Here is a 26,975-nt window from a genome sequence, read left to right as displayed (position 1 = left end):
AAGATTCTACTGACATATATTCAAACTGAATATAAAACTATTATTTATTATATACAATTTGGCATCAGATAAAATTGGTAGGAATCATAAAATAATTTCACTTGTATTACAAAATATAAAAATTAGAATAGCTGATTTGGTTTTAAATAACAAATGCATCATTTCTCAAAATAAAAAAATTTAGGAAAAACACATTTATCCAATAGGTAATGCTACAAAATAAGGTACTGTAATTTTGAAAACTTATATAATAAAAATTACAGTGAAATCAGATGAGAAATGGAAAACAATACCTCTCACTTTTCTCCAAATATTGCACGGATCAAACTAGATTTACTACTATTAAATTAAGGGGCAATCATTTTGCATTTGAAAAAAATAGCAGTGTCTTATAAGTATATAACAATGTTCTTCAATTATAGCCTAGGCGCACAAAGACAGGAAGCTCATCTCTTTCTCACTTGTACTACCCCCACTCAAAACTTCTCCATGCATCTTCTGAAAAGAACAAGCACTCTGTTGTCTCTGAAAATCTAAAAATTTTTGTAAAGTTTGATTGTTGCTAGAAAAAAAATTACCAGATATAATATAAATATCAAATATACTATGTTTAAATAGTTACATTGCGAAATCTAAATCTTTGAAAATATAACTTTAATACATTTGCAGTATGAGAATGGAATATTATAGAAAAAATCACCTGAATAATTTATGACAAAATTACTTGAGAAATTAAAATAAGAATAATATTATTTTCTCCCTTTTATGAACATGAAGAAACATACAATGAGGAAATGAAAGATAAATCTTCACCTCAAGATTAAGTAAGATCACCTATAGTGAAGAAGCAAGTGAAAGGAACTAAAAAGTGTAATTTGTGTTTGCTTTTTCCCTTACTTAACCAACCTTTAGCTGGTGGAAAAGGATGAGAAGGAAGTGAATCTGAACACAGTTCCAGCGGAAACTGCAGAAGTTCTTCATTATCTGTAGAGGCTAGAAAGGCAAGAAAAACACCAATTTTAATACTAACGATTATTATTTTTCTTATAAATTAATAATCTGTAATAGCACACATATATATATTCATATTCACATTCTCAGGTCCACCTCCCCAACCCAATTTATTCTAGTTATTTTCTTCTTGGTTTTTCCCATGAGGACCCTTTATCTGCATGGTGGTGAGAGTGGTGCTGCCTTCCCTGGTAGGACTGCTGAGAAATTTTAAAAGATTAATACCTGTAAATCCCTTAGCACAGTGCCTTGCAAATAGTAAGCGCTCAGTAATAATTATTAATATCCTACACTTTGTACCTCACTAGTTTCTATGATACTTAAACCAGTTATTTATCTTCTTTGACAAATATGTGAACACAAAATCATTTAATATATCTATCTGACATTAATTCAATGCTCAAATCTTATCAATGCCATAGATGTGGAATGTAATCAACTTTTAGAAGTTTAGACTAATCATGGATATTTTATTTAGCTAGTAAGTCATTTAAACTTTACAAAGTAGAGTATTTTCTTCATAATTTCTAATAATTTGAGTTTCTTTGGAATGTATTAAGAATGGTAGGCTGGGTGTGGTGGCTGATGCCTGTAATCCTAGCACGCTAGGAAGCCAAGGTGGGAGGATTGCTTGAGGTCAGGAGTTCGAGACTAGCCTGAGCAAGAGCGAGACCCTGTGTCTACTAAAAATAGAAAAAATTAGCTGGCCAACTAAAAATCAAAACAAAAAATTAGCCGGGTTTGGTGGAGGGCATCTGCAATCCCAACTACTTTGGAGGCTGAGGCAGTGGGATCGCTTGAGCCCAGGAGTTTGAGGTTGCTGTGAGTTAGGCTGATACCATGGCACTCACTCTAGCCCAGACAACAAAGCAAGACTATATCTCAAAAAAAAAAAAAAAAAAAAAAAAGAATGGTACTCCCTAAATTTTACTGGATTAAGGACACCTCTGAGAATCTGCTGAATAGTATGGGACTTTTCCTGAGAAAATTACATAGGCACAATATTTTGCTTACTACATCAGTATGTTCTCAGATGCCTTGAGGACCTCACCTCACCAGAGATCTTAGGATAGGAACTCCTAAATTACTGCAGGATTAATAAGCTATAATCTAAGTTTAAAAAACAGCAGCATTCCCTATGTAAATACCAGTCAAATACCACCTCGTTATGTATGAACAATATCATATGCTTATCAACATAGTTATCTTGACAAAGATGAACAGAGAAAGCAGTAAATGCATCTTCAGAAACAAGTCATTTATTTAATCGACCTGTCCTCCACATTTTGTCACTGAACTGTAACACAGACAAACACAAATTGTTTTTTCCCATCCATCAAAGGTTTACCTCTTTGCAATGACTTTTCAACATGTGTTTTTGTGGTCTGTAAAGCCTGATTTTTGTCAAAAGTTATTGCAACTGCTGTGACTGTAACCTAGAATTATAGAAACAGCATGATTAGCAAAATAATCATTGTGAAAATTAAGTTTCTTACAAATCTTTTTCAGTACTACAGAACGACCTATACCAACTGGCTAATTTTAGCCTTTCCTGATTAAGAACCTCAACCAGAATTACATATAAACTCAGACATTTAACTACAACTATGCCCAACATAAACCCTAAATCTAGATATTCCAGAAAAAGCTCAAAAACCTTCTCTAAAAAATGGGAAATGGTGAAATCCTACACGATGAGTACACATCCTATTGTATACATGCTGGAACACATGTGTGATTACACTTTCAAATAACTACAGTTCAGAAAAAAGAAAAACACATGGCCTGAATCATACCAATATACATTTTTTAGTATTTTGAGGTAAAACAGTGTGCACTTCAGTTATTCAATTATGGCAAAATTATAATAAAATAGATCAGATACAAGCTAGAAATCTTCCTTAATAATAGACTGAATCTTAATTACCTGAATTAATTCATCTTCAGGCAGAGATACTGTAAAATTTACATGGCAAAGGCAGCAGGGGATCATGGATCGTAGTTTAAAATACAAGCTCTACACAACAGAAAACATGAGTAATGTCACTTTTTTATTTAAAAATATAAATTTTTAAAAAATAATTAAAAAATATAAAAGCTGATTTTCTTAATGTACATTATATTACAGCAAATGGAAAGTTAAAAAGATTAAAACAAAACTGGTCCACTTTTGCTTATTTTTACATTAAGAATATATTTTTAATATTTAAGCAGAGAGTAAGATTTAATTATTTGTCAATAAGTCACAAAAAGTAAGAAATACAATTTTTAAAACTTACACATATACAGTAGATTTTTTAAAAATTTAAAACTATTAACTAGAACTACATTTCTTTTATAGTAAGTTAAGAGGGTGAGGATAACTTTAGCATCTCACCTGATGACAGAGGTAAGATATATAAATAAGAATAATTCAGCCCACAACTGTGTAAGGTATTATGGATAATATAGGCACTTTTAAAATTTAATGATTCTTAGAAGGTTTAAATAAAATTTAGTCAGAAGGTTCCTACCTTGAGCAAATTTTCACAGAGATCATTAAAGTTCTTATTGAGAGCTTGATTAGTCAGGTTAAGGCTGCTTAATCTGATTACTCTTACCGAAGTGAACATCTAAATATGGGGTGATATAACAACACGTCATTTTATTATTTTCAACTAAATCCTGTAACAATTGATAAAATTGCCAAATAATGAACAATAGCTAACGTGGGTTGAAAAAGGATAACATTTTAATTGCAATAAGGAGGTCATAAAGAAAAGAGATATTTAGATGAAACTTATTAAAATAACTTCTATGGTATTTGCTTAAAATTAAGAATGAAGGATTTACCTGTATTTCAGATGTCCAATTATTTATACCAGGCATAATTTCTGTATTACAACTATAAAAGCCTGTCAAAATAAATAATTAAATTATATAAGAATATTTCATTGATTTTCATGTTAAATAGTATTTTTCATTTATAACATGAAGTTCTAACTCTAAAAATTTTCTTTTTTTCTAAAACTATATCTTCAGGAGACTTTAAGCCATCTTAATAAATTATCAAAGTTTTTTTTCATGTATAAACATAAAAAGATTAAAAATCAGTTCCACCTAATTTCTAACATAAATACTTTTCAGTTATGTATTTTCAGCCTTGTAGCAGCAAAGTACATGATGCTGTGGTAATGCCTTTAAAAGTAAAGCTAGTACTATAATAATTGCAAACCAAAATATTGATATTTAAAACTAGTTTCATCTCAAGGTAACTTTTTCTGTTCACCTGAAGGAGGAGGAACATCAGTAAGTAGAGAATGTACATCTTCCATGGCATCTGTGTCATCAATCTGAAAATAAAAAGATTAAAATTATTATATAAGTAGTAAATGTATAATTATTTCAAATTTTTAAAAAATTGTTTTTGTTAAATAGAAAACGTTAAGAGTCAAGAAAAAGCATAGCTATTTTTCCCTAAGTTATAATATACAACATAAAAAAATTCTAGTATCAGTAAATTTCTCCAGAGTAATAATTAATACAAATACTTCTAAATGAAATATTTTACATATTAAAGTACACTAAGTTTACCAAAAAAGAAAAACCCCTAGGCTTGCCAGGTGCAAGGGCTTACAGCTATAATCCCAGGAATTTGGGAGGCCAAGGTGGAAGGATTGCTTGAGCCCAGAGGTTTGAGGCCAGCCTGGGTAACATAGTGAGACCTTGTCTCTACAGAAAAAAAATTTAAACATTAGCTGGGCATGGTGGCATGTGCCTAGAGTCCCAGCTACTCCAGAGAGTGAGGCAGGAGAATGGCTTCAACCCAAGCGTTCAAGGCAGCAGTGAGCTGTGAATGAACCACTGTACTCCAGCCTGGGCTACAGAGTGAGACCCTGTCTCTAAAATAAAACAAAACAAAAAACTAGCCTTTTCTCAAGTCTTTATGAGAGCATATTTCTTTTTTTTTTTTTTTTAAGGTGAAAAGATAATATATTTAGAATTGGCGAATTGGCCAGTTGGACTCGGTTTAGATGATCCCAATTTTGTTAAAAATATGGAACGCTTCACGAATTTGCGTGTCATCCTTGCGCAGGGGCCATGCTAATCTTCTCTGTATTGTTCCAATTTTAGTATATGTGCTGCCGAAGCGAGCACGAGAGCATACTTCTGAAGACTTACAAAGACACCATAAGTAACCATTATCCCAATTTGTTAAAATTAATAAAGTATAATTAAAAAAGCTTTTAACTAAATACAAAACTGTTTAACAATGGAATAAGGTAGAGATAAATTCAAAGGCATATCTAAAATAAGTAAGTCTAAATCCTATATTTCTTATATCACAATATTCCAATGTAACTAATAAATACTGAAAATATCCAGCTGGCCATATACTGACAGTTGTCTGTACATTGGGTGTCTAAGTCTTGACTCACAGACTCTAAGCTTCCCCCTCACATGACCCTCATGACTTCAAGAATCATTTTCACTTCACCTTAGCTACCCACATGTGTGGCCACACCTCAACTCCTATTCCCCAAAATGCTCCACACCCAGGACCTGACCCATTCTCCATCTATAACCCTGTCTCTTTGTCCCCTCTTGCTGAATCTGCCCCTTGCCCGCAGTGCTCTGCCCACATCTGAGGACTCTTTGTTCTCATGTACCTCTCCACTTAGCCAGGATCCCAATATCAGACATATCAATAATGCTTTAGATCAAACCCCATGTAATGCTTAGCATCACCTGCAAAGTTTGTTAAACAGATCCCTGGGCCCTACCCTGAAACTCTCATTTAATAGGTCTGAGGTAGGGGCCCAAGAATTTACATTTCTCACAGGCTCCCCAGGTAAGTACCTGCAACCTTTTACTTCCTTGAACTGACACATTGTTTTGCCAAGTTCTATTTGTTCCATTCTCAAACTGTAGAGAAATGTGGGGAAAAAGGCAAAACACCATACAATTTGGGTTTTCCATGAATTAACACTCTCAGCTCAGTTAGGCCTTGCACATCTCTCATGGCTGACACCCTCACCACAGTCCTTGGCACTGTTCCTGACTCTTCGAATCTCCAGTTCCATCCCAAAACAATTCTACCACCAGCTTCCTGCTTCACTGAGACCAAAGCATCTGATTTTTTTTCCCTCTCTCTCCAACTTGTACCTTACTGGATTTCTGAGCATCCTCATTTATTTTCTCTTCCTTCAATATAAAAAGGAAGATCTTCTATCTCTTCAGAGGAAAACCATTCTACAGGGGAGGGCAGGTAGAGCAGATTTGTGAGGGAGGAGGCTCCTTTTGTGCCACATTTATTCTCTAGGAAAGTTACTAAAATGTTCTCAGTGTCTTTTTATAAAGAAAGATTGTATCTTCTGAATTCAGTAAGAGAACACTACGCTCAGAATTCACAGTGCATATATTACTATATATTACATGCAAAAATGTTATAATTATAGTAACATAACATATAAAGCAGGCAATTATAGTAAATTAAAGAACAGCACTTTAATTTCTTATTTAAATTCATTCAGGTTTACAAAAATAACTCCAAAGGTTTAATACTACTTTAATATTTCAACCCATACATTAATTTTTTCATAACCATCTGCATTATTATAGTCTATCATCTGGTGTTCAACAAAAAATATATCACCAAGTTCTATATTTTCAAGTTTGTTATAATTTCTATAATAATCTCTTTTATAACAGTTGTAATGATATAAAAGTATTAATCAATTTAACATCTGATTAAAAAAATGTTTATCTTCATATCTTCTAAAACCTTTAAGAAATTAGTGCAATGCAACATTACCTCCAAAACAAAAGCATCTTTTTTCCCATGTGAAAGGTCTAATTCTGTGACTTCATCAGAACTTTCTGATTGAGATCTTAAAAGTCTTGAACGCTGTCTAGGTTCTGGGATGGGGGATCCTATAATTTCTTCAGATATCTCCTAAAAGAAATACAGTTGCTTTTATATCATATGACACTGTTTAGTTTTACATTTTTATATTAAAAGACAACTATCAGTGAAGAAGAAAGCCTGTAAAATACATTCAATGAAGTCTATATTTAAGAATGACCTTTATAATTAACCTTCTATAGAGGATATGGAAATTTCCTTTTATCCATAATAGCAGCCTTACTGATATACTAATCCTGAACCACATATATAACTGTCACAGTCATGACAAGGCAAAGCTGACATCTAGTGCACAGAAAAGACACTACAGTGAGTATGAACTGCCAGTCCTTCAGGCTCAGAAATCCAGCACTCCTAGCTATGTGTACATTCTACTCAACATTTAAAAGTCCTAACAGGCCATAAAGATTTAAAGATTTATGTCCCCAAAAAGAAGTCTAATCTTTTATATCTTTTCTTACCCATTGGTAACTTTCCAAAGCTTCACATAGTAAAACCTGGAATATGATAAATATATGTGTATGAAGACATATATACATTTATTAATACCATGTATGTACTTTCTGTGTGACTTATTAAGCTAAATAAACCCTGGTAGTCACAATAATGATCTTTTTAAGGCGAGTGTATAGTTCACTAACCATCTGGGTTAGTGAACTTTTCCCTATTACAAAACCAAAGATCAGAGCTAATTATAAGTCCTAAGTATTTGTTACCACAAGGAGTCCCAGAAGAATGCGGGTATGTAAGCACAACTGCAGAAGCCATAACCTATTGCTAGTGAAATAGAATCATCTTTCTAAAAACAAAGAAAATTATAAGTAGAAGTTTTTCAAAAAGGTAGTTTTAAATGTTCATTGCTAGTGTATACCTTAGATAAAAGACAGCCACTGCACAATTTCATAGCATAATGCTCTACAGAGTACTTTCATATCCATTTACCTTATTTGAGCTCCAAATTAACTTGCCCTGTATAAATTTGACAGGGTACACATTATAATAACTACAAAATGAGAAAGAGCAGCAATTCGGAAGTAAACTAATTTGCTTGAGTTTGAAAACTAGTAAGTGTATTACTGCAAAGTCAAACAGCAAGAAAAAGAGTAAGTAAAATAAAAAAGAAAACTAGTAAGTGTGGAACCTGTCTAGGTCAGAATAAAATAAAAAATTAAATTAAATTAAAATAAATAAAACAAAATAGTATGGAACCTGTCTAGGACTCAGTGCAATGTTTGTCCCAGTAGATATTACACTTCTTTTTAGGATTTTATAGTAGTTTTAAATTCTGTTAAGCCTCTGTTCACTGTATCATGGACCTAATAAATGCAACTGTCTGGTATTTAATATATGTTAGATCTATAATGAGGGTTCATTAATTGTAGTGTTATTCTAAAAGATTTGCATCTTATTTTCATACCTGTATCTACATAAAGTTCAATTAAGTGGTACTACATCTCTGCATTAGAAACATTTTTCAATGTATTGAGAAAAATTCAAACAAACGCATTTACTTCAGCTAAAGCTATCTTTCTAAGAGAAAGAACACTCTGATCCACATTTTCAGGGTGAGCATACATTGCTTTACAAAATTGAAAACACAAAACTGTAATGTAATTAACCTTGTGCACTGACTCTGTCAAACGAATTCTGAGATGTTATGCTAAAAACCTATAGTGTAGTATCAGATATAAGTAAAGATATATTAGAAGATTCACAAATTGTTGAGTCCTTTTATAAAAATACATGAAATTCATATACGCAGAAATTTTAAAAATCATAATAGATTTACTCCCTTCTTTATAATGTAAATTGTGTGACACATAGGAGCAACTCAGTAAGAACTAAAGGAAGTAACTTAACTCATATTCTTGTATCAATACATCCCTGTCTTCAAGGGGCTTACATTAAAGTAAGACAGACATGTAAAAACTAAGTGCAATAGTATGTAACAGGCACTGACGTACACATAGGTGCAACAAGAACATAATGGAAGAAGAATCAATTCTTCCTGTGGGAGATCAGGATGGATTTTACAGAGGTGATAAACACTATTAAGTAAAAGAGTTCAGCTCATTATCATCAGAACTGATAAATGAAGAATAAATAGAGCCCTTTAAATGGGCTCTGTTTGTAAATGCAGCTTTACAAACCATTCTCCCTGACTGGTATAAACACTATAAGCAGATGTTCAAATATAAAAATGTAATTAAAAAATAAAAATAATGTACCATAAAAACAAGCAGTTAGTAAAGTGGCATACAGAGAGCTTTTATCAAATTTATTTTTTAAGTATTAATATATTAACACATCAACATTTTCATTCAATTTCAGCAGGCTCTAAGTCAGCATTATTCAATAGAAATATAAAGCAAAACACAGATAATGAAGTAAAAAGAAACAAATAAAATCAATTTTAATAAAATATTTTATTTAATTCAGTATGTCCAAAAGATTAAATTTTCAGTGTGTAGTCAATATAAAAATATTCATGATATTTTACATTCTTTTTCATACTAAGTCTTCAAAATGCATTATATATTTTATACTTATAGCACATCTCAATTCAGACCAGCCACACATCACGTGCTCAATAGCCACACGTGGCCAGTGGCTACCACAATGAACACTGTAGCAGCTCTAGTTCGTATCCTGAAAAGTCCTCCCAGCTTAGCAATTTTTCTAGAATAATGATAAGAGCTGTATGTCTGATGTAAAGATTCAGATGCACTGCTCCACAAGACCAGCCAAAATTAGTATGTATAAAATAATAAAACATCAATAATAATGTTATCCAAACCCTTTCCTTTGTGAAAGTATTTCATTATCAGGGAACAAATGGTTTCATTCTAACTCCAACACATTTTTCTTTCAATTTAGACCGTGGCTATAAAGCATCCACACAAAAGGAAGCATTGTGATACCTCCTGAAAACTTGGTAAAGTGACTGACTGATTATGGAAATGACTGGTAGGAAAATTATAATAAAGAAACAATAAATGAAAAACTATATTACTTCACATTTTTACTACAGAGGAGCAACCTTTCTTTTTATTAAAAAACAGTATTTTAAATCATTCAGTTCATCATTTAACAAGTATTTATTAAGAGGCTACTACTATGAGTAACTATTCCAGGCATCAGGAACACAGCCTTCATGGAACTTTTTTATACTAGTTATAGCAGGCAATAGACAAAAATAAAAAACATTATCTGTACAGACACACACACATACAAGAGTTATAAAAAACAATAAAAGAAGGAAGGGTGATAGGAAGTACCAAAAATAGACAAGAGAGTTGTCATTTTTAAACAGGATGGTGAGAGTAGGCCTACCCAAAAAGGAGATATCTGAGCAAAGACATAAGGCAGGTGAAAAAACGAGTAATAAGCTAATTTAAGCAGTTAAACAAAAAAAAAAAAGTCTTTCATATCCAAAACAAGATAACCTAAAATATATACTAATAAACTAATAAACAGTAACTGACATATTCACAATGTAGGTTTATTTTACTTACCGGAGGATTAATTTCATATAACTCTTTGTTCTTAGCAATTGTGTCATTTATCTTTTTCTGCATGTGGGAGATATGCTGTTCATAAGAGCCATCATTAGGAGTCTTCCCAGCAATCTGAATACCACCAGGAGTTGGTAAAGCTGCTAAATATACACCTGTGGCAGACTTGGAAAAATAATAGGAAAATAATCAGAAAAAACATCTTAGAATAATGATCCTTAAGTTTTCGTATTTAGGAATGTGGTCTTTGCTCAGTAGGAAAAAGACAGTAAGCATCGGTGTACGCACAGGATGTCTCTGGAAGGGCACACAAAAACATAACTGGTAACAGGGACTGGTTTCTTCTGGGGAGGACCTGGAGTAGGTGGGGGACAATTGTGAAAGGAGGATTTACTTTTGACTGCATACCCACAATTGTACTTTTTATGCTTTCACTCTATAATTTTAAAACATACAACTAAAATTTAAAAATTGCTTAGCAAAAAAAAAAAAAAAAGAAAAGTTGCTAAAAAAAATTCTTCATGAGTGAGTAGACAATCTACCTTTAAATAGTGGCAAAAGCAAAAGGGAAACTTTTGCAAGGCAAGTGAAGAAACTGAAGTTCAGAAAGGACAGGAAACTTACTCAAGACCACAGTCAATAAATGTGGAGAAGAGATTCAAATCTAAGTGTTTCTCACTCCAAAATCCAAGAACTTTTCATTCTATCACCCTACCTTCATAATTACCAAGAAAAAAAATTTTACTTGATACAGATTTATTTTCAATATTTAATTAAGCTGCTATTAATTTCTGACTCTATAACAGTACTACATACCATTAGTACTGGAAAACTATTATGGGAAATACAAAAAGATAAAATTTTTATATATAAATTAAATATATAATGTATTTATGTCTAAATATGCTAATATAAGCAAAGCAAAAAATATATTAGAAGTATAAATATCAAATTGTTAACATCAGAGAAGTGGAATGGGAAAGAGAGAAGACAATTCTTTCAACTTTGGCTATTTGTGTATTTAATTATGGCTATTTTGTATATTTAATTGCTTGAACTGTTATTATTTTTGAAATTAATCAATTGCCAATTTTGTAAAAGTCCATCCAAGAAAGGGTATGATAGTCTACAATGAAGTCTGCACAGCAGATAAAATTTATCTTCAGGAATGCTCTCTCCTCGTTTGTTCATTAGTGTCCATCATTGCACCCATGGCCCAGTCTCTGATGCTTAATCACAGAACCAACACCCCACCACCCGTAATGAAGCCATAGCACAACATCTCTAATACTTTCTTATCTCCATTCGTTAATGGGGCAACAGCCCTGAACAGTTACGAACACAGATTCTGGAACCAGATAGGTTCTGACACACGTAACCACATCACTATGAAGTCTCAACCCATTACAACTTGCATTTTCTCCTCTTGTAAAGTGAAGATAACATTACATTCTGGGATAGCACAGTGTCAGATACCTAGTTGGAACTCATCAGAGATTACCTATCACAGAAGCTACTCCTAAGACCTTGAGATTTAAGCGCACAAACTATAACGAAGCACAAAGATGAAAATGTCAAATAGTTGTAATTAGTATCACTAGTGATCAAGAAGGAAAAGATTAGTATGAATCAGAAAAGCAGTTTTTGAAGCAGCTCTTGAATTATACTAGTGTCATAAACTAGTTTCCTGAGGCTCAACCATCAGAAATATTAATATTTGGTATAGTTAGCACAATGTTTTTTAACCCTTTGAATCTGAATGCAGCTCTTAGTCCCCATAGGCACCCACCAATAACCACATTCTTCTATTCAGCCCAAACTACACATTTATGCTATGTCCTCACTAAACATGCAAATTTTTAGAGCACTGAATTAAAATGAACACTTTTTCCCCAAACTGATCTAAGTATCAAACATTTTAATAAACCAGGTTACTTTCAATAATTATTACAAATTTCTGTTGTTAGAAAATTGTGGTACCTAATCAGTTTATCATGACATAATTATTTACTACACACAGAAATTTACGTATTTGCTCTTATAGAAATAACAGATGACACAGGGAATAATTTTGCATTTTTGCCTACAAATGTATACTGAGACAAAGAATTCAAATTCTATAAATTTCTTAAAATTAAACTTCTATGCATGTCTCAGAAAGATGGCAAGAGAATTCTAATTTGAAAATTGCCAGTGACATAGACAAAATCCCGGCTAGCAAAGTACCTAGAATATGAGAGGATTTTCATACATATTGTTGATCAGATTCCACGGGATCAATATGTATTTCACAGGCACCTAGATTTCTGGATCCCATGCCACTTACAGAGGCAGCACAGACTTTCCCCACTGACATCTTTCCGGTCAGGACTCATTTTCCAACAAGCCAAGATGCACATGAAGCTGAGACAGAACTTTTCCCCGTCTCATATTTTATCCACACTTAAGAAACACACATATTTTATTACACTTTCTACCACTGGCCACAGGTACACAGCTATGATGAAACTTACTTCTCTGTTCAACAGTAGGCAGTGTCTCAGATGTTTTGCTTTATTTTGTTCTTTAAACTAAAGATTATTTTAGTGCATGGTCCAACATCCAGGAACCCCCACAAGGGAGACATCTGGCAATGTCTGAAGACATTTTTGGTTGTCACAACTGGAGGGATACTACTAGCATCTAGCGGGTAAAGGCCAGGGATGCTGCCAAACATCCTACAATGAACAAGACACCCCCTGCAGCAGAGTTATCCTACCCCGATATCAACTGTGCCAAGATGGAGAAATGCTATTTTAGCAATATATGAACAATAATAAAGTCCAGAACAGTGGTGGCCAACTTACTAAACAAGCTACAAATGATAATTTTTAGAGATAGGACTATTGAGGTTATGATCACAGACCCTTTAAAATATGTGAATGCTTATCATCAGATTTTTCACTTCTTATAAAATCCCCATCCTTTAAAAGGCTTGATGTCAATTTCTTTGTATAAGTCTTTTAAAAGATTCTTTGAATCACATAAAACAGAATCTAAAACTACAGAAAACACAAAACAAAGCCAAAAACATCAAAACTTACCGCTAAGCCCATCAACATATTTTCACCCACTGTAATCTGAATTCTTAGACCAAACAAAGCATTCATTCCTTTGAGTTTTAGTTTATTCATTAGCTGAGTATGCACTTCATATTCCATAAATGGCAAGAGATTACTGATAGCTGTAGCATTTGCTTCTGCCTGTGCTTTCTTTTTTAAGCGACATAACCTGTTAAGGAAAATAATTTAGACACTGGACAATATTCTTGGTACCACCTTAAGAAATATCCAATTTTCAAAACTTCCTAAAAATGTGCTTAATAAAACATTTACTTGTTTCTAATAAGCTTATTAAGTTGTATCAATAATCTTTTCTGACAGTTTTTGTCACTGTATAAACTTTCACTAAAAATCATGTTTCAATAAACAAAAATGAAACAACCTCAAAATCTCTAAAAATGAAATAATGACCAAAATCACAAGAGAATATAATTTAAAATCTTAGGTTTCATAAATGCATGTGACTAAATGATGGATGGATAGTAAAGGAAAAAAGTTAATTTACTCATTAAAAAAATACGAAAGTTACTTGAGCATCTACTTTGTGCCAGAAAAGCCTTCAAAGCAACAGTAATTAGACTAATAGGTTATTTCTCAACAGTAGCAATGAAAGCCAGAAGGCAGTGCTGAAAGCGTATCTTCAATGTACTAAAACAAAACAACTGCCAGCCCAAAATATTTTTTAAAGATAAAAGTAAAATAAACACATTTTTCAGACAAACAAAAACAGCACACCACCAACAGACCCATCAAAAGAAATACGAAAGCATATGCCTCAGGCAATAGAAAAACAATGTCAAATGGAAGGTCTCAGACACAAGAAGGAACATAAGTAAATGGATTAGAAATATATTTTAAAAGAAAAATTAATATGACTTTGTAATGAATTTGATGTGGAATGGTTGAGAAAGAGGACAGTGTCAAAGAACACCAAGTTTGGCATGAAGAACTAGGTAGAAGAGAACCACTATTAAGATAAAAGGCTAATGATGAGAAAGAAGTGGAGAAAATCAGCAGTTCAACCAGAAACAAGTATGAGATGCCTGAGACACCAATATGAGACAGGAAGAAGACAGGTATGAGTCTGAAGCTCAGACTCACATACCTGACTAGAGTTATAAAGTTGGAAGTCACAGACATAGATAGCATATAGATCTACAGGAGTTAATGAGTTCAAAAAGAAAAGAGCTCTGCTTCAAAGCCAGGGCTCCCCCTCAAGGATCAAGAAATGAGAAGGAGTCAACAAGGAGACTGACGACTGTACTAAAAGGCAGGAAAACAGAGTATGACATTATGTGAGTCAAAGGAATTTCAAGAAGAAAAAAATAATCAATTGTTCACTGTCATATATCAACTGTGTGCTGAGATGTCAAGTAAGATGAGGACAGAAATGCCCAATGGATTTGGTAACCTGACAGTCACTGGGGACGAAGACAGTCACGGTTGTTTCCTGTATGCCTGCCACAATTTAGGATTTCCTACTCCAGTACATTTTAAAAGGAACTCTTACCAGCTAAGTAAGAGCAAAAGAAACACTACATAGCAATGTTCTTTAAAAGAAAAAAAAGATCAATTTCTAAAATGTGTTACATATGTAATGTCACTAAAGCAGTCTATACTTAGTCACATCTCTAGCCTGAAGCAGTTTAATTAATAATTCCCATAATAAACATTTGTATAGAATTTAAGTGTTAAAAACTTCTTTTGCATATAAACTTGAGTTTTATACAGGGAGGTTTTTTCCCTCCCAATTTTACATGCAATAAAATACAAGGTTCCAATAGAATTGCCCAGTTTGTCCAGGATCACACAGGTAGGAAACAGTAGAGCTGATGTTTGAAAATAGGTTTATGACTCCATACCTCATACTTTTTCAGAGACACTAGATGCTGTTTTCACAAACATACCTTGCTTGAATAAGACAACCTTTTCCAATAACTGTTGCATCTGTTGGGAGGTCTATGGTTGTAAAGAGAACATCAGGAACTTTTTGTTTCCTACAGTTATAGCAATATGTGAGATGAGCTGGAAATGGCATATTCAGTTCATCATATGGTATATGGCAAAATCCACAGCCTGTAGGCAAGTTTTCTTCAAGCCTATATAAATATATCAGGAGGGAAAAAAGCATTCTTGAAAACCCTATAAATTTTTCAAACACAACAAGTAACTGATACTACATACACAGTACTTGTATACAAACTATATAACTTCTATCACAGAAGACTGTAAGAGTAGCACTGTGACTGATAAGAATTACAAATGACCATGAAATCAGAACCATCTTTTTCTTATGAGAGAAAAGGCTTATCCAAGTAGAAAGTCATTTTGTATTAATTCATATGTTTGACGACTCAACACCTAACAAAGACACCTTTTATCCCAAAGTTCTTTCTTTGGATACAACATTAAAAAAAAAAAATGACATTTTCCTACTGCTTGACAGACATAATCACAAAAAATTCCTAAGAAAATAATGTTTAACCAAACAACCTAACACTTTTTAAAAATTTAATGTAAAAAAAGTACTTAAAAAGAAAAATAAATAAGTCAAACTTAGGCATACTCTAAGATTTCTAATTTCCAATGACTGTTTCAACATTTCTGAAGAACCAAAACACCTGTATTATAAATTGCATACTTATCAAACACAAACCACAAATGAAACACCCATAATCTCCCCATTTGTTGTAAAATGTTTGTTGTACTATAATATTTATAAATTCATTTAAAAATGATTAAGCATTTTTTCATTCACTAAATTTGAGGCTGTCAGGACAATAGGGATGGAAATAGACCAAAGCTCCATGGAGAACTCCAGACTTTCACACAGCTACATCTTCTACGACTCTGGAAAGAAGTGTATCTCAATTGTCCCTAACCTAAAGCAACCCATTAGAAGTTGAAATGTGGCAAGTAGGCAAATTTAAAAGGGAAAGGAAAACTCATACTATACTACGAGACAAGCTTTCTGCAAGTTCTTTATACATAGGTTTTAACTGACTCTTCACAATAACCCTCTAAATCACATTAAATTACTCCTAGATATTACTCTCTTACTGTGGAAATGGCATTCTGGCATATTAGAACAGAGAAGTTAGACATCTAAATGGAACTGTGTGATTCTGAATAAGTTATTCAACTTCTTAGAGCCTCCTCTATAAAACTGGAATATCTACCTAGAAAGGTTTGTGGATTTTTAAAAGATTAAGAAAACTATAGCTGAACACACTCCCTGTCCAGTATTATGTCTAGCAGACATTAACAAATACTAGTTCTACTTAGCCTGAAACCAAACTGAGATATTAACTTGTTAAGTCACACTAAGTACTAAATAGCAGACCTCATGTTTAAATTCAAAGCCAATGTGTTATAAGGGGGCACAAAATGATGAAAATTGAAACAACTTTTAACTAAACATCTCACACAAATTTGAACATTAGTGGTGCAACATCATAAGGCATAAAAATATAGATGTATTAAAATTTATGAACGCATTTGAAATATGAAATGTACACAAGGGATTATCCCTGAATAGTGAGACCATAGGGAATTTTTTCTTCTATCTACTCTGCTATATGCTCAATATTATTTCTAGTAAGCACTAATAATTTTTATAGCAAAGGGAAAAAGATTTTTCCTCTTTAACAACTAGAGAGAGCATCTGTTGTACCATACAAGAGAATATACTGTACCCATCTAAGTCACAATACAGAAATAAACAAACTGCATAGGACAGGTAATTTTTAAAATTAGGCTTTTTATCTACTTAAGAATGAAATCTACAGACATGTGTGGGAACTATATTTTAGCACTGGGAAAACTCACTGGCTAAGGCAGTTTTCTCAGTAGAACATTCCAGTTGTTCAATATACTTCAAAATGTCCCCCCTTCACTTATTTATGATGACCTTTAAGGCTTTGGAATTTATAATGGTCAATGTCCTTTTTAATACTGCCAAAAGAAACCAACCAAGGTCCTCTTGTGACTACCAGAGCTAGAATATCTTTTTCATATAGAAACTTACAAATTTATACTAAATTTCACCAGATAAAAAATTTTGTGCTTTCTTCCCTAATATAGACTTAATGTATTAATATTGAGGAAAAAAGTAAACATGCATAGCGTGACATAAGACGTAATTAAAATCTACATTATCCAGGTAGACTCTGGTACCCAACTAATTTATATATATATATAGAAGAATTTCAAGTATACATTTTTATATAAATATTTTTAATATTTATACATAATTTTTGCATTTAAATTAAATATATTTATATATAATACTTATGCATCTAAATATATAGTCAGCCCTCCATTATCCATGGCTTTGGCATCTACGGATTCAACCAACTATGGATCAAAAATATTTGCAAACAAAAAAATCCCACAAAGTTCCAAAAATCAAAATTTTAATTTGTCATGTGCTGAATATTATGTTGACTCCATGTGAATGAAATGAAGCATAGGCATTGTATTAGGTATTGGAAGTAATTCTAGGGATGATTTAAAGTATACAAGAGGATATGCACAGGTTATATGTAAATACTATACCATTTTATATAAAGGATTTGACCATCTGTGGATTTTGGTATCCACAGGGGTCTGGAACAAATACCCTATGTATACCAAAGGATGACTGTGTGTGTGTGTGTGTGTGTGTGTGTGTGTGTGTGTTGGATAGTTTCATCTTTTTTATGGAAAGCATTTTTGACATTTATAGAAGCTTACAGTTTAAAAGTTCAAGGGGAACAATAATTAAATAAACCAAAAAAATAAAGCTCATTTTACCTAATGCTTTTATTTTCTCTTTCACATAATATAGTCACACTTCATTTTCCATGAAGTTTCTATAATGTATTTAATTTTGGTATAATATAGTATTTTGATTATTTTATAAATTAAAGAATTTTCTTTATGAAAATTGTTTCATGACCTCTTTCTGTTTTTGGAGATGAGACAAAAGGAAAAGGAGAAGAAAAAAATCAAAAAGACATTATTTCTATATTGTGACAAAGTCAAAAAAAGGTATTCTTCAAATTTTTCAGTTAACATACTAGAAACAATAATGTGTGCAATAGAGTACAGAATCCAATACTTCTCTGTTACTATGGGTTAGTTAAAAATCAGTGAAGTGCTTGGTCCTGATTTCCATACTATACCACTGTAAGCCACCCTTACAAAGAACTATGCCAGCTCTGGGGAAATAAAGGTCAACCTCTCCCTCCTCTGCCCTTATTAAAAATAAGCCAGGATGCCATGACAACCTCTGTTCCAAACAGCCTTCCACGGTGCCATCCTGAAGAAATCTAGGATTCAGAACAGCCGCTGTGCCGGATGCAGATAAAATGCAGACCTCTTCACTATAAAGGAAAAAAAACAAACAAGTTAATATTTTCAGATTGTTTAACTATGAATAATGCTAAATATCATATGATTATAACATGACACTTTAAATTCAAATTAGACTCTACTAAATGTTAAATAATATCATGGGATTACCTCCTAACCCTAGGATAGAAAATAGAAGGAATGTAACTTTATTAGAATGGAAAGGGTCAGAATTCTTTACAAATTAAAAATCAAAAAAGATAAGGTATTTATGACAATAACTTCCTTTAAAATATGGTAAGGCTGAAAGAATAGAATGTCTCAAAATATAAGCAGTAATTAACTATACTGTTGAATCCAGCATTAATCAATTAAATTGTATTAAAATACTCTTTAAATGCATATAAAGTTTTGTTAAAATTATTCTAAAAGCACAACTATGTAAGCATCTATATTATCTATATTTACATAGATTTATATAGCTAATCTAAATTTAAATAATTATAAAGGTATCTGAAACAATATCCAAAATATACTAAATGAAGCTTAACATATTGACTACCACACAATAAAAAAAATTTTTTTTCTTGGGGCCACGGTGTTTTATTACCAAAATAGAATGAAAACTTCAAAAACAATCCTTTCTAATTTAATGAAAAATTTGTTATTTTTTATTGTTTTCTGTGTGATGAGTATTAATTGTAACAATAAGAACATCAACAAGGTAAAGAGACATGTGAGTTACATATGCTTCACGAGGCCCTGGACTTAAAACTAGTGTGAGTTAAATACCACTTACATGGCAGTTAATGTGTTAAACTACATCACTGTATGATAGAAAACTGATTTTCAAAAGAATTCTCTGAAATTCTTTATTATATATCATCCAATTTGAAAGCTAAAAAATTAACAATCAACATGATTACTAAGTGAAATCACCCAAAACAAATGAGAAAAGTAGCAATGTAGAGATGAAATGCTGAAAACAAGGTATAAATGAAACAAAAGCCCAAGAGACATGGAAGAAATAGTCATTTGAACTGTTAGCGAACAAAGGGAGACCAGGCTTAAAAGGTTAGTGAACGCTAAGCATGCCAGAAGGAATAACTTGAAGCCCCTGAAGACTTTGAATCAATGAGTTAGAAGAGCAGAAGTATATTTCAAAGAGTTTAATTCAGTAACAGTAAGTAGCATGGGTTGGAACAGCAAACATCAGTAAAAACTTAAATGCAAAGATTTTTTGAGGTCTACAAGGGAAAAATCTTTTATCAGATGAATTCAAACTCTAAGTAAATTAATTGGACTCATTTGTAGACTCTTGCATCTGTGACCTATCTTCAGCCATGCTGAATAGATACCCTGTGGCCTACTTCACATGCTACTCTTTTAAGCTTTGAAACCTCTCCCCATACCTCTTCTCTTTATTTATATAGTTCATATTCATCCTCCAAGATTCCATTCAAGCATCAGTTACTTCTATAACACTTTCTTGCAATCCTACTTCTGGCTTTCAGCCCTCTGGGATCCCAATGCATGCTGGTATATCACAACCATAAAATTTACTTCTAATGCTCCCGTAGAATGTAAATCTGATGGCAAGAACTATGTCTTTTAAAACCATATCCCCAGGGGACCTGAAAGTATATGATACTAAATCCATGAATGAGGCAAAATGATCTACCAGAGAGTAAGACAAGATAAGCATGACAAAGTTAGTGGCTAACAACAGTAGAATAGAATAGTTCAAGAATATAATACAGGCCGGGCACAGTGGCTCACGCCTGTAATCCTAGCACTCTGGGAGGCCGAGGCGGGAGGATCGCTCAAGGTCAGGAGTTTGAGACCAGCCTGAGCAAGAGCGAGACCCTGTCTCTACCAAAAATAGAAAGAAATGATTTGGACAGCTAAAAATATATAGAGAAAAAAATTAGCCAGGCATGGTGGCACATGCTTGTAGTCCCAGCTACTTGGGAGGCTGAGGCAGGAGGATTGCTCGAGCCCAGGAGTTTGAGGTTGCTGTGACCTAGGCTGACGCCATGGCACTCTAGCCCAGGGAACAGAGTGAGACTGTTTCAAAAAAAAAAAAAAAGTATAATACATGGCTGTCAAAGAAAAAAAGAGCCCACAGAAGATTAAATAGCATGGATCTGTAATGGCCATACTTACTAAAGCTTAATGATTTTCTCTAACAGTGATCACAACAAAAGCAGAGAATCTAGCAGTAAGAATTATCTAATCATAGAATGTGGAAAAATAAGATAGCAGAAGGTCAAACAGTTTCTAGATGATATCAATTATAAACTTTTGAAGGAGCTGAAAGAAGAGTTCAAGGGTGGCAAAACAACAACTAAAGCCAGAACTCACACAAGGAACTCAGAAAAGACTTGGTTAATATAAGGGTCAAAACAAACTTGATATAAATGAACAAATGATATTGGTTGGAGAAACATTAAGCTGTAAACTGAGAATAAAATTTTATAGCTTACAAATTTTAACATGGAACAGTTTCAAGTGATAATGAGGTTCAAAATATCACTGAAAGTTAAGTGGGGATAGAGAACTTGAGAATGAGAAACTATAATGCGAGGCTTCTAGAAGGGAGATAATCATATACAACTGGAGGAGACGGCAGAGGAGTAATTAAGAAAGGCAGAAGAACGTTTTGAAGGTATACAACTCTGAACGGCAGAGTGGCATTTACTTTAAATTAGAAGTTGTTCAAATGAAAGCTAGAAGAAAAAGGAATTGAGAAGCAAGAGTTTGAAAGCCGCTTCCTAACTTGGCAGACTTACGAAGAATGATTTATTAGCATGAGAAAGTCACGTTACACTTAGTAAAAGGAGGCAGAATGAGTTTACAGACAAACTTTAAAGGCACATGGCAATTAATTCACAATAGATCAAGGGTTTGAAAGGTCCCAGTGAAAGGAGTTAGCAGTCACAAACTAAAGTAAAATAGACCTAGAGGTAATATTTGCTATGTGCTAGTATTATATTCTCAATCCTAAGATTAAATTATTAATTGATCAGCAATATTATCTCCATTTTAATGTATAAACTGAGGCTCAGAGGAGTAACTCTCCCAAAGTTACACAGTGACTAAGTGGCAAAGATGACATATGAACCTTGATCTGATGTACTCCAAAGCCCATGCTCCTGACCACTTCACTGTTCTCTTTTTCTTTATATTTGCATAAAACTCTTCCCCTGTCAGATGACAATTTAAATTACGGTGTCTAAAAAATAAAGTTGTTTTCATCATTTACCAGATGCTAGTTGATTCACTGTAGCCCACTACAGCATGACAGCCTAATGCTTTAGCATGTGATTTTATTTCTTGTCTGATTTCTGCCCACCATGCATCTCGAGTTTCTGGTTCATCTGAAAAATAAATTTTAAATCAGTTTACTACTCAACAGCACATTGTCTATATGAACAAGAAATGTTTTAAAACAAACATACTATGGGAGGTAAAGAAATTTTGTTCTACAACAGATTTTTAAACTTCACATCTTTAAAATGATACTTCTCCAAAAGCATACGATTTAACATTTTAAACTTGATTGCTGGAAAACAAACCACCTAGCTCTATTTGCTCTATTACTTTTAGGGACATCTAAAGAAATGTATTTTTAGATACAATTTAAAATGTAGACCCAGAGATTCCAGATTTCTAACCTTAACTGAGAGGATATCCTATGTCTCACTTGAGTGAACAACTGATGTATCATATCCATAAACTTAATTTAAATTTTGATTTCATTTCCTGGTACCTATTTTATATAACCCACTATATTCTGGATTCTTTCCAAGGCCAAGATTTGCCAATGTTAAAAGAGAGAAAGCCACTTGTAGCAATCCTTCTACAGAGGTGTAGGTCTCAAAGCAAGACGACAAGAAATAAAGGGACTAGCTAATCCACAAAAAGAAAAAAAGCAAGCAAATACATTTAAAAGATTAATACAAATAATTTGGTTAAGGTATATAAGGACAAATGGATAAATTTCATATATAATACTCCATGTATGGCTCTGTAATTTTAAAAATGGCTTAGAATCACAGATTGTATTTTATTACTATAGGGAAGTCCAATATTGCTCATAATGGAGCTTTACAAATGGAGCATCTGTCACACACACTTACTAATCGCTTGCATTTAGCTGCAAACTATTGGTGACAGCAGCTGTAATTATAGTAACTTTTTATATACAAAGATGCTAAAAACAGAAACAGTCTATAGTTAGCATATCCTGATTTATTTCTTTTCATGGCCAATTCCTATTTGGGAACAATTTGAGATAGAAAAAAAATCAATTCTAAATAGGATGCTAGGCTCTTATTGTAAATTTTCTCCATAAAAGGCATTATTAAACTAAAAACCAAATAATTCAAACATTTTCTAATTTTGAATTGCAGTATATATCCAATTTTAAAAATGTTTTTCAAAATAAGTAGAATAAGTAGAATTATACTCACTAGTAAAGTAGTGAAGACAGCAAAGTAAAGAAAGGTTAAGAGGCTTGTTATAGCTCACATTCCTATGATGTGATTTTGTTTCCTCCACAGGGAGGAGAATGGCAAAAGGGAGAAATAGGAGATAAAAGCCAGAACTACAAATGATGCCAGCCAGGTCTTGAATTAAAGTTTGGGATCCAAGACAGAGCTACCCTAAAACTTTCTTTCAGAAGAAACAAAGAAATGTAGACTTCAGGAAACTGAGGAAAAGATCAAAGTACAGGATAAAATGAAGGAAGAGAAAAGGAAAAGACTACAATATGGTGTTAGCAATCAATATTATGAATTAAGAAATGTGTGAAACAATTAGGTGGCCCAATTTTACATATATACTACATATATTAAAAATCTCTTTATATTCCTAACTGAAATGTATACATTAACAGCACAAATACACTTTCAAATCCATACTCTCTTCTTCTTCTAAGACATACATGCTTATGGACCAATATGCACATCCATTTAACATGATCCTGCCTTAAAAGAGAATTTTTGTATCATAAGACAAACTATTCAAGTGGCAGCTCTAATCTATCAAATTATTTATGATTCTGAAAAAATAGATATCACAAATAATAGAAATGTTTCTCAGTTTAGAAAATAATTATTTTCCTGAAAAATTACACGAAATAAAAAGTCTAACTTTTCTTAAACTCACTAGTAGAACCTGCAATTTACTTTTTAAACCATTCTGGAAATTTAAAATATTATTTTCTAAAGCAAATAACTCTATACTATGTTTTTATAAGAACAGATTTTCTCATGTTTGGTTTGCCTGTATCTGTACCACAAGTAATACATGGTAGCTTTATTGTTTTAAAAATGAATTTTACAGGAAGTAATCCATAACACTGTTTTTTAAATTAATAAAAAATAGAAGAAGCTACTTAAGTTCTAAATATATTTACTTAGAAATGGCTAGCATGAAAGTATGTAATAATAATTCCTATGAGATACGTGTAACCACAGAGAATACAAAGTTTATTTACATCAAACTTACCTTAGTATAACACATAAAATAATCAAATAATTAAACCAAACACTATGAAAGAATATGTGGCTGATATAAAAAACAAAAAACAAAAAGCTGAATGCAGCGCAAGTGGAGCATTCATATTCTTCTGACAAATTCACAAGCAGCCTTTATTTTGACACATGAGCCACACAACTGCACATGGGGATGCCATTGTTATATTTAATAAAGTATTTACAAGTTTAATAAAAAGCTAAAGAGTTACATAACATGGGAGCTAAGGAAGCAAATGGCATATGTCCACACTCCAGAGAATTTCTTAAATTTGGTTTTTGGCTAAAGCAAAAGCTCAAAGAACGAAGGGTTTGCAAAGCAGATTCAGCATACAGGAGCCAGAAACAGTGGATATTTTGGCGCATGCTTGGATCAGGTGACAGTACAGACTGAAAACTATGGCAGCTCACTGAAATGGTTACAGAAAGTAATGGCCCTAGATTCTAGGTGAAAGCAAGGCAAGCATACAGTAGAGAGCACTTAATCACAAACTGGTAATTATATTAACAATAATTATCTACAACTGTAAACAAGAAGCTATAGGATAGATTTTTTGGCTATTTAATTTAGGGATTATTTAAGTAAAATTAAGATTAATCAATTTATTTAACATTAAAGAAAATTAGATTTCTCTTCAAAGCCTTTATTAAACTCATGCCAGAGATGAGCTAAGAATCTTCAAATAGCAACTGCAATGCAGACTAACTTATTATCAATAAAAATCAGAAATATCACAGTAGTTAATCCCTAATAGAATTTTTAAGGTTTAAAAGCTGCTAATTTACATTCTTATGGGAAACACACTTGTGAATTTGAATAATTTTATTCACTCTACAAAAGTACAAAATTGAGGATCTACCATACTTATAAGAGGCAAAACAGAGTCTGCTTTAAAAATTTATGGCAACTATACATGCCACACATGAAACTGGATACAATTTAGTTATTTGAAAGATATACAGCTGAGATGTGAGGTTACATTTAATAAACATTTCAAAGATGTTAAGGAAAAAAGAAATTTTCTTCACTTTAAATACCATGTTCTTCTCAATAATCTATAGAATTATTTATAATTATAAAAAGATACCATTTTATGAGAAATAAAATTTAATTATTTACAAATCATATTTCATACTATTTCATGTTTTTCTTCTATGGGTCAAAACTCTTCATAGATAATATCACACATCTTTTAATATATCCTTTTAACTGCAGGCAGGAACTGAGCTCTAAATCAATGCCTCACTGATGCCTCTTTAAGGGGCAATGCTGGCACCCTAAGCTTGACATTAGAATTAATTGATTTTTACTACTGTTACTTTCCTAAAGCATGGCCACAGCTTGATATCTTGCCATCTCTTTAGCATTATATCTTGTTTCTGAAGTGCAAATGAAATTGCTAAAGATTCCTAAAATGACAGTTTATATATCAGAAAATAAAGATGTGAATAACTCAACATAATATGCCTTTATTAAACTTAATTCCTTTGAAATTTTACTCAATCACACACTTGTAACTAAGACTGTAACTAATTGTAACTGACTACCTGAAGTGTTAAGTTCGTTCTATTTTTATATAGCTCTGGGACAGAATAACTCTGCCCTGGAAAATCTTTTAATCTGGTTGAAAAAAAAAGAAAATGTTCTAATGTTTGAAAGCACAGTAGGTAACTAGAGTTAACAACAATGTATTGTATATTTCAAAATAGCTGGAAAAGACGATTGGAAATGTTCCCAACACAAAGAATGGTAAATAACCAGGGGATGAATATCCTAAATACCCTGACTTGATCACGCATTCTATGCATGTAACAAAATATCACACGAACCCCATAAATAAGTACAAATATTATGTATCAATAAAAAAATTTAAAAAGGACATGGATAGTTACTCAACTTTTTAAATGAACAAAAGAAAATAAAGTGTTAGGTTGGATCAAGTAAAGGTTTTTAATACAATGATAATCTATCTTGTTAATGGACAGCACAAAAAGCTATATTCTCAAATACCCAAAAGTAATAGTCCCAAGAATAATAACCTCTTTTTTTTTTCTTTTTTTTTTTTAAGAGATGGCTTCTAACTCTGTTGCCCAGGCTGAACTTGAACTCCTGAGCTTAAGTCCTGCCTCAGCCTCCCAAGTAGCTGGAACTACATACACATGCCATCATGAAGAAGATAAAATTTCTCCTAATGAAACAGAAATAAAAAAGCTCAGGTTCAAGGGAGTATTTGAGTACAACCTCAAACTGGGTGGGGATCAGTACAAGACTAGGAAGAAGATTCTCATTATATAGTAAGTTATGTACATATACAAAGCAAACATCAAGACCTAGTAATTTGGAATATTAGGATAATAGCTAGGATATCATCTATGTTGGACCAAACTGGAGTCTTTACTATCTGTAAATTTAAGAAAGTCAAATACATAATCTACTCCTTACTTGTAAAATTTCACTCTTTATATATATAATGTAACTGGATATTCATTACTCCAAATACCAGTAATATAGAAAAAAAAAGCTCACATATTATACATGCTGTATTTATGCTGTCTTGAACTCTATTTA

The 26,975-nt window shown here is 32.5% G+C and overlaps 1 protein-coding gene and 1 non-coding gene across 9 annotated transcripts in view; both read right to left on the bottom strand.

Annotated features, from left to right (window-relative positions):
• The window catches only part of C2CD5 (C2 calcium dependent domain containing 5), an 89,673-nt gene that overhangs the window by 19,875 nt on the left and 42,823 nt on the right, over positions 1–26,975 (bottom strand). For all 8 annotated transcript variants that reach the window (XM_045554204.1, XM_045554205.1, XM_045554207.1 and 5 more), the window contains 12 exons: positions 22,132–22,246; positions 18,803–18,898; positions 15,440–15,631; positions 13,515–13,701; positions 10,432–10,596; positions 6,806–6,946; positions 4,280–4,343; positions 3,844–3,905; positions 3,525–3,623; positions 2,939–3,028; positions 2,360–2,447; positions 907–993 (listed from right to left, as the gene is read on the bottom strand). In XM_045554204.1, the coding sequence (XP_045410160.1) occupies positions 907–993; positions 2,360–2,447; positions 2,939–3,028; positions 3,525–3,623; positions 3,844–3,905; positions 4,280–4,343; positions 6,806–6,946; positions 10,432–10,596; positions 13,515–13,701; positions 15,440–15,631; positions 18,803–18,898; positions 22,132–22,246 (1,386 nt within the window). The remainder of the gene's footprint in view (positions 1–906; positions 994–2,359; positions 2,448–2,938; positions 3,029–3,524; positions 3,624–3,843; positions 3,906–4,279; positions 4,344–6,805; positions 6,947–10,431; positions 10,597–13,514; positions 13,702–15,439; positions 15,632–18,802; positions 18,899–22,131; positions 22,247–26,975) is intronic.
• Positions 5,042–5,148, bottom strand: LOC123640817. The gene has a single exon (XR_006736061.1). It is a non-coding gene; the product is annotated as a U6 spliceosomal RNA (small nuclear RNA).

Source organism: Lemur catta, chromosome 6 (genome assembly GCF_020740605.2).
Source record: "Lemur catta isolate mLemCat1 chromosome 6, mLemCat1.pri, whole genome shotgun sequence".
Taxonomy (NCBI): Eukaryota; Metazoa; Chordata; class Mammalia; order Primates; family Lemuridae; genus Lemur; species Lemur catta.
This window is presented reverse-complemented; position numbering and strand designations above follow the sequence as displayed.